Source organism: Nymphalis io, chromosome 28 (assembly GCF_905147045.1).
Source record: "Nymphalis io chromosome 28, ilAglIoxx1.1, whole genome shotgun sequence".
Lineage (NCBI taxonomy): Eukaryota > Metazoa > Arthropoda > Insecta > Lepidoptera > Nymphalidae > Nymphalis > Nymphalis io.
Window position 1 is genome coordinate 6,114,724 of NC_065915.1, and position 8,180 is coordinate 6,122,903.

General features: G+C 37.1%; 3 protein-coding genes across 3 annotated transcripts; 1 reads left to right on the forward strand and 2 right to left on the reverse strand.

Annotated features, from left to right (window-relative positions):
- Positions 1 to 1,596: 1,596 nt before the first annotated feature.
- LOC126779249 (chorion class CA protein ERA.1-like) lies at positions 1,597 to 2,373 on the reverse strand. Its single transcript, XM_050503178.1, has 2 exons — positions 2,292 to 2,373; positions 1,597 to 1,935 (listed from the first exon to the last, which is right to left on the reverse strand). Exons 1-2 carry the CDS (start codon positions 2,340 to 2,342, stop codon positions 1,597 to 1,599), a joined length of 390 nt encoding a protein of 129 aa, XP_050359135.1. The 5' UTR covers positions 2,343 to 2,373.
- A 1,231-nt stretch (positions 2,374 to 3,604) lies between these two features.
- On the forward strand, positions 3,605 to 5,112 carry LOC126779033 (chorion class B protein PC10-like). Its single transcript, XM_050502782.1, has 2 exons — positions 3,605 to 3,652; positions 4,654 to 5,112. Exons 1-2 carry the CDS (start codon positions 3,605 to 3,607, stop codon positions 5,110 to 5,112), a joined length of 507 nt encoding a protein of 168 aa, XP_050358739.1.
- A 1,314-nt stretch (positions 5,113 to 6,426) lies between these two features.
- LOC126779213 (chorion class B protein L12-like) lies at positions 6,427 to 7,225 on the reverse strand. The gene is made up of 2 exons (XM_050503131.1): positions 7,165 to 7,225; positions 6,427 to 7,055 (listed from the first exon to the last, which is right to left on the reverse strand). The coding sequence occupies exons 1-2, from the start codon at positions 7,210 to 7,212 to the stop codon at positions 6,453 to 6,455; spliced, it is 651 nt and encodes a 216-aa protein (XP_050359088.1). The 5' UTR covers positions 7,213 to 7,225; the 3' UTR covers positions 6,427 to 6,452.
- Between the last annotated feature and the right edge of the window lie 955 nt (positions 7,226 to 8,180).

Genomic DNA, 8,180 nt, shown 5'->3' on the forward strand with positions numbered 1-8,180 from the left:
TATACGAAAGATGCCTACTATCTTAAGGAATTTAATAAGTGTAATAACAAACCTGGAAGAACATGGAAATTGATACATAAATTATCCAATAACAAAATCGAACAAAGTTGCGCAACCCTTAAACTCATAATACAATTTAAGCAAATCGCAGACCCCCATGATGTCTGCGGAGCTTTCAATCAATACTTCTCTACAATAGGCTAGAGCCTAGATTAGAATCTAGCAAATTAAATCCCACAAAGATTTCACCTTGATTATTCACCTAGTTTGTCCCACATGAAAGAAACCAAAGAACTTATCACCTTTGAACCATGCAACCATATTGAAATTGACCATATAATCCGCAATCTGGATTCTAACTCTAGTGCAGGCTTAGACGGGATAACCAGTAAACTTATCAAATCATTAAGAATTCTTATACTAAATCGTCTTACAGCTTGCATAAATGAAATAAATATTACAAAAGGGCGAATTCCCAGTATCTCTAAAAATTGCCAAAATCACTCCTATCTATAAGTCTGGTTCAAAATCTGACCCTAGTAACTACAGGCCAATATCAGTATTACCAGTATTTTCCAAAATTCTCGAAAAAGTTATTTATAAGCGTCTCGATACATACTTGGACTCGACCAAAATGCTCAATAATATGATTAACAATAAAAAGTGTCAAACGAAGCTCTTAAAATTGATATTTTTAATGTCAATTTGAATCAGTTTCGTAAAAGAATATCTTTTTTTTTTCTCAATAATAATGTATAAAATAATGTAAAAATGTTTGTTTTTACATCTTTTTCTTTATGTGTACCTCTTAATTTTGTTTGCTTTTAATCAAATAATTAATATTCAAAAAATTTAAATGTTCTCCGATATTTATATTTTACTCATTTTATGCCAATCAAGTGATAATTGTATAATAATTTAATTGTTATAAATATTTTGACTGTATTGTGTTTTCTATTTGTTATAAATATTTTGATTTTTAAAATTATTATTTTTTGTTAACTCGAAATGTTCATATATTTTGCAACACCTATAATTTAGGAGACACTTGATTTGTATAGTGTACTTCTTGTTGGTGTTGATATAATAAATAAATAAATAAATTTGGCGGGCCTGTTGGCGTGGTTGGTAGATACTTGCCTTTCACGTCGAAGGTTGTGGGTTCGATTCCCACCCAGGACAGACATTTGTGTGCATGAACATGTCTGTTTATTATCTATATAAGTATGTATTTACAAAAAAAAAGTAGTATATGTAGTATATCAGTTATCTGGTTTCCATAGTATAAGCTCTGCTTAGCTCTGCTTGGGATCAGATGGCCGTGTGTGAATAATGTCCCAAGATATTATTATTTATATTATTTTGAGTGGTTTAGCCGTGAAAGCCTAACCAAGAGACAGAGTTACTTTTGCGTTTATAATATTGGTGTAAATGTCTAATGACCATTGTTTAAAAAATTGCAATATTTGGTTTTGTAAGCTGTTTTTTTTAGTAATAAAAATACTCCATTTAGAATAATGCAAATGGACTATCAATAAAAGAAGTGGATCTGATAACATATTTTCTTTATTTTTATTATAATTATGTGTGTTTGTTTTAGTAGAGGTATGCACCGTTGCAGTCACAGCCGCAGCTAGCAGAAATGGAGACAGTTCCAGCGGCAGGCACAATACCTCCGAACTCAACAGCACCTAGAATCGGTACCTGACCGGCAACCAGAGTAGTACCAGCGACGCCCATCTCACCAGCTACTCCTACATCACCGACACCAGCACCACCGTAAGCAGCGCATCCGGGATAAGCGGCAATGGCAGCGGGAGCGAGGCCAGCACCCCAGCCCAATGCGGCTGGGCCAGCAAGACCGGCTTCACAGGCTAGGGCTGGGCCGGCGATACCTGGTCCAATACCACCATATAGGCACTGGCTGTATACATTCTAAAAAAAGAAAATAATAATTAAAATAACAATTTTTACTGGTGCTTTGTGCGAGCTCGTCTGGGTAGGTACCATCTATTCTTCTATTCTACCGTAAAGTAGCAGTACTTGGTATTGTTGTGTTCCTGTTTAAAGGGTGAGTGAGTCAGCATAATTACAGGCACAGGGGACATAACATTTTAGTTCCCAAGGTTGGTGATGCATTGGCGATGTAAGTGATGGTTAAAATTTTTTACAATGCCAATGTCTGAGGGCGTGGAGACCACTTCAGGTGGCCCATTTGCTCGTCCGCCTACCTAAACTATAAAAAAAAACTTAAGACAGAAAAAAAATTTGTTAATAGTTATATATTTTACCTGAACCAAGCAAGCTTGGACGCAAAGGAGGAAGAAAGCGAAGGTAGACATGTTGGTTTATTTGTTCAACGGGAAGTCAGACAATGTTATAAAACGAATCGTTGATGTTTTTATATGTTTTTCATGAAATGTTGTAACACACGTTCGTGTATTACGAAACCAATTTAAGTTCTTGCTGTAATAAAATAAATTATGGACATAGGAATACATTTTTAATCACAGGAAAAGTAATGACAAATAAACATTTGATATTGAATTGACCTGATATCATTATCACGTTTAATATCTACTGAATAAAGATAACTGCCTCATTGGTCTAGTGGCTTGATGTAAGGCCGCAGGCCTGTCCTGGGTTAAATTCCCAGGTTAGGCTAATAAAAGTTTATTGGGTTTTTTCTGTCAGAAAATTCTCAGTAGCAGCCCGGAGTCTGAAAGTTGGAAGTGTGTTCCCGTGCCCCGTAAAGCACGTTAAGCCGTTTATCCTGTGCCTGAACTCTTTCCGGTTTTGTCAGATTGCCATCCCATCGGATTATGAGAGTTAGAGAGTGCACTTGTGTTTGCGCACATACTTGTGCACTATAATATCTCCTGCGTAATTGGCTAATCTCTCTTAAGATTGGCCGGCGTGGCCGAAATCGGTCTGAAGGACATTATTATAAATAAAGATACATTATTATTATAAATTAATAAAACGTCCTTATTTTAAGAGCTAATTTGAAAAAAAAAAGTGTTATTTCATTTATTGTACCTCTTTTTATACATATAGTTTGTGGGCTAATTATACATTAAAATCATACATCATATATCATATACATGTCCAGTACAATAACGCCTTTAGATTGCTGATGGGGTTGCCTCGGTTGCATTTCATGAAGCGAATATATACTGTTTTTACGCATTAATGCGAAAAAAGTGTGCATTCTTGGTTCACAGAGTGCGGGCCAGCTTTTCAAAATTCTAAGCTTGATTACTAACAGACTAGACTGTTTATTTATAAACCGCTGTTATAAAGTTTCAGCTGGACCAGTAAATTATATAAGTAGAAGAATGTAATGTTTATTTTTTTGTAATTTTGTATATGAGTTTTGTTACTTGAATAAATAAATTATTATTATTATTAATTATTATTATTAAGTACTATTAGATTTATGTATTTCTTAAATATTACATATATTACACACTGACCTTGTCACATATCATCCGAATGTCACGTTTCTTTTCACAACTTCATCTAGTTTCGGTTTCTTTAATTCACATAAAAGGTATATATTTGTTTGTTCAGTTATTATCAAGTTAGTTATTAAATTAATAACATGATGAAAGCTGTACTCCTCGTCTGCTCCCAAGTGTTCATGATCCAGGTAAAGAATCTTTGTATTTCTTATGTTGTTCAAAATTGGATCTGTAGTGTTATTCTGTAAGACCTCACTTCATTACTCATTACGTGAAATGGTGACAGCTGACTTATGGTGCTATACTATTTTGATGCGTGCATTCTTGAAATGTTATAATTATTATGGTCAATGTCGCATACCACTTTCTTACATTTCACGACCGATTTCTGCGGTGAGTTTCGAGTTTGCTCTTATAAAATACCCCTACTATAAGTCTACCTTGGGAATTGTTTGTCGCAATCTGATCGATCCGATCGCCCTGTGAATAGAACACCTGAATCTTAACCGAAGATTGCTGGCAAACCCACACGAGCACCACTGGCTTACACATGCTTAATTTATGTATTATAATACTTGCAATCGGTGGTAATGGAAAACGTTGCATGCAAGCATGTACAGTAACAACCTGTGAATGTACCACTGCTGGGCTAAGGCCTCCTCTCCCTTTTTGAGGAGTAGGTATGGAGCTTATTCCACCACGCTGCTCCATTGCGGGTTGGTGGTATACACATGTGGCAGAATTTCTGTGAAATTAGACACATGCAGGTTTCCTCACAATGTTTTACTTCGCCGTATAGCACGAGATGAATTATAATCACAAATTAAGCACATGAAAACTCAGTGGTGCTTGCCCGGGTTTAAACCCACGATCATCGGTTAAAATTCACGCGTTCTTACCACTGGGCCATCTCGGCTATGCAAGTATGTATTGAGTGAAAATCCACCACATGTTTACTTACCAACACACGAAGGAAAATATGAAAGCGTGATGGAATAAGCATTTCACCTTCATATGAGAGGATTTCTTAGCAGTGGAACGTTTACAGACTTTTTCTTTCTTTGACGTTTTCTTTACTTATTTTATAATATGATTAATCTGTCGGACTGTAGGTGGCAATAGCCATATAATTATGAAAATATTATTAAGTGAAAATTTTAAATAATTATTTTACCGATATTTGTTTCAGTCTATCGCTGGACAGTGCACTGGACCTAAGCTGGCAGCTCCGTACGGTGCTGCTTGGCCAGCTACTCCCTTGGCAGCTCCCTGTGCATATGAAGCTGCTGCCGTCCCAGCTTCCAATGGCGGTGGACTCGGCGTATCAAGTGCATCTGCCATACCACCAAGTGGAGTATCGGTTGTATCTGAAAACGCCGTTGAAGGAGCTCTTGCAGTCACTGGTGCTCTGCCGTTCTTAGGAACTGTGGCTTTAGAAGGCGCTCTGCCAACTGCTGGTGCTGGTGCTGTCAATTACGCCTGTGGAAGTGGAGTCGTCACCATAGTGGCTGAAGATATTGCTCCCGCTGGAATAGTTGGACCATTCGGCTTGGGTGTTGGTCCTCTGGCTGTTGATGCACTTGGCTACGGTTCCCTCGGCTACGGTGCTGGACCTTATGCTCATGCTGGTTGTGGTGCTCTCATATAAAAATTATTTATATTTTTTTATTTTTGTAATAAAACCATTAACATTTTTTTTATTTTTTACTATGAATCAATACTCATTATTAAATGAAAATTAATCACTTGACTGAAAGCAGCAGTTTCGTTTGTGATTTACTCAATGTTATATTCATACCTCAGATGTAGTTTGCTCAAATATCAGTAGTTAATTCTAAATTTGCCAATAATTTACAATTTTTTTTATCAAAATTTTAACCTACTATGCGCATTCTTCTACTCATGTATTGGTGCGATTATAATAGTCTGGTCAATTTGTTATATTAATGCAATATATAATTTGTTATAATAACAGCCTGTGAATGTTCCACTGCTAGGCTAAGGCCTCCTCTCTTTTTTTTGAGGTAAAGGTTTGGAGCTTACTCCTCCACGCTGCTATTAGAGCAGCGGTTTGGTAGAATACACATGGGGCAGAATTACAGTGAATGTACATATGCAAGTTTCCTCACGATGTTTTTCTTCACCAACAAGCAGAAAATGAATTATACATAAAAATTAAGCACATGAAAATTCAGTGATGCCTGCCCGGGTTTGAACCTACGATCATCGGTTAAGATTCAGCTCAGAAGCTCAATTAGTTATACTGTCATAAACTCTACATTTTAAGTGTAAAACTCAAACTCTTGGTAAAACTAAAAGAAATAGCTAAAATAAAGAAAATATCATTGTAATTTTCTCAAACCTATGGTAAGTGGTCACCAACGTCCATAGACATTGGTATTGTAAGAAATGCAAACCGTCGCTTATATCACCAATGTGCCACCAACTTTGGGAACTAAGACGTTACCAACGTTACGTTGGCTCACTCGCCCTTCAAACCGGAACACAACAATACCAAGTACTGCTGTTTTGCGGTAGAATATCTGATGAGTGGGTGGTACCTACACAGACGAGCTTGCACAAAGCTCTACCACAAGTATATATATACACTATAACATATACATACAAATAGAACATATTCTGGCCGGATTTTGCTGAATTCTTATAAAAAATATTATTAGACCTGTAATGTTTGACTTAAAATTCATCAACTTTCGTCCATCCCAAGATTCTTGAAAGTCTAACCAGGCTCCATTTATACTGGTTTTTGGTTTGTTAAAGTATAACAAGGAAAAGTATCACAAATATTTTATTATTGAAGATATTGAGACGACAAAATTTTGAAAATATCTACGAAAATAGCATATTTCTTTATTATCTATTTGAAAAAAAAAATAATAGTTGGTGTTATTATGTTAGATATATACGGTTGCAAAACATTATCCAAAATGAATTATGTTTATCATTTAAAATCGGAAGTGTCCGTTTTTAGATGACAGCACCGAATCCATAAGCACCACGGAACGGTCCGTAGCCGAAACCGTCGTAGCCGAGTCCACCGTAGCCAAAACCATCGCAGCCGAGTCCACCGTAGCCGAAGCCGCCATATCCGTAACCACCATAACCGAGTCCACCGTAGCCAAAACCATCGTAGCCGAGGCCACCGTAGCCATAACCATCGTAGCCGAGGCCACCGTAACCATAACCGAATGGACCAGCTAGTCCAGGAGCAGCATCTTCAGCCAATATAGCAACTTCTCCATTGCCACAGCCATATGAGACGGCACCAACACCAGCGGTTGGCAGAGCACCTTCAAGACCAACAGTACCCAAGAAGGGCAGAGAACCAGCTACAGCGAGAGGTCCTTCGATGACGTTTTCTGAGAGAACGGATACTCCAGTTGGGTAAGCGGAAGCGCTGGTTACTGCAAGACCACCTCCGGAGGAAGCAGCGACGGCACCAGGTCCGTATGCGCCGTAGGCACCGTAAGCACCGTATGCTCCGCAAGGAGCACCGAGAGTGCCGGCGTAACCAAAAGGTTCAGCGAGTCCAAGACCTAATCCAGCTCCAATGCATGCTCCAGTAATAGACTGAAACGAAAATTGTTATTATTATAATTTATGTGAAAAATCTTAACTTAAATAAAAATCAAAATATTTTTTTTATAATTCACATAAGTAGGTTAATAATTCTATTTACCTGGATCATGAGCGCCAGAGCGCAGACGAGAAGCACAGCCTTGTACATGTTTACTGTTTGTTTACACACTTGACAATGTTTGTAACGTAAGAACGCGCGTTATTTATACGAAAATTAGAAATTATCAGCTATTGTTATGTGATGAAAAATATATTATATCTTGAATTATTGTGAAAGAAAACGTGACGGTTTAAGGTTAGTTACTAGGTTATCAATTAAAAACACTAAATTTTAGACGAATTTGATAAATAACCTGTGACCTATGTTTTATATTGTTTAGAGTTTATAGATACTTTCTGTCTGACATATATGGAGATGGCTGATATGGCCGGAGAGAATTTGAGCGCAGACAATGAACGCGCTACGTACATTTCGAGGCACAGAAATGTTAACAATACTGCAAAGTTAACATGCTGGAACTACTATTTGTACACACTATTAGTGCCGACACATATCTTTTACTACTACTAACTTTTTTTTAATTTTTTTTCTTTTTTATTAATTTTTTTACCTGATATATACAGATAACTTTTTTCACACGCATTGTAAACCTTCAGAACGGTACCCGGCTCCCATGGAGGGGGGAGACCGTGTTATGTGGGATTCTTGTCCACTAAAACCACTGTGATCGCCGTCCTCAGCATGGATCGGAGAGGCTGCGGGATCGTGTTGATATAACGCATCCGCGGCCCCTCCCGTGCTGTGCTCGACGGAGCTCTCCACAAATCTTGCCCCCCTCCCCAAGGTAATCTTCCAGACAACCTTTGGGTGAAGGACATGAAATAAATAAATAAAGCGGTAAGGAGGTGTACTAATCACCTCAATTTTTATTTTTTAAATAAATATAAATATATAAATATATTGTTGAAGCGCACATTGTTTTTAGAATGGCAACATTATTTTACTTTGTCTACATATAATTTTCTTTTTACCTACCTACAAATTATACTTATTCAATATCTTTCTTGTAACGACAATGAACAATAAATCTATCTTGAAAACAATAATTATTTGAT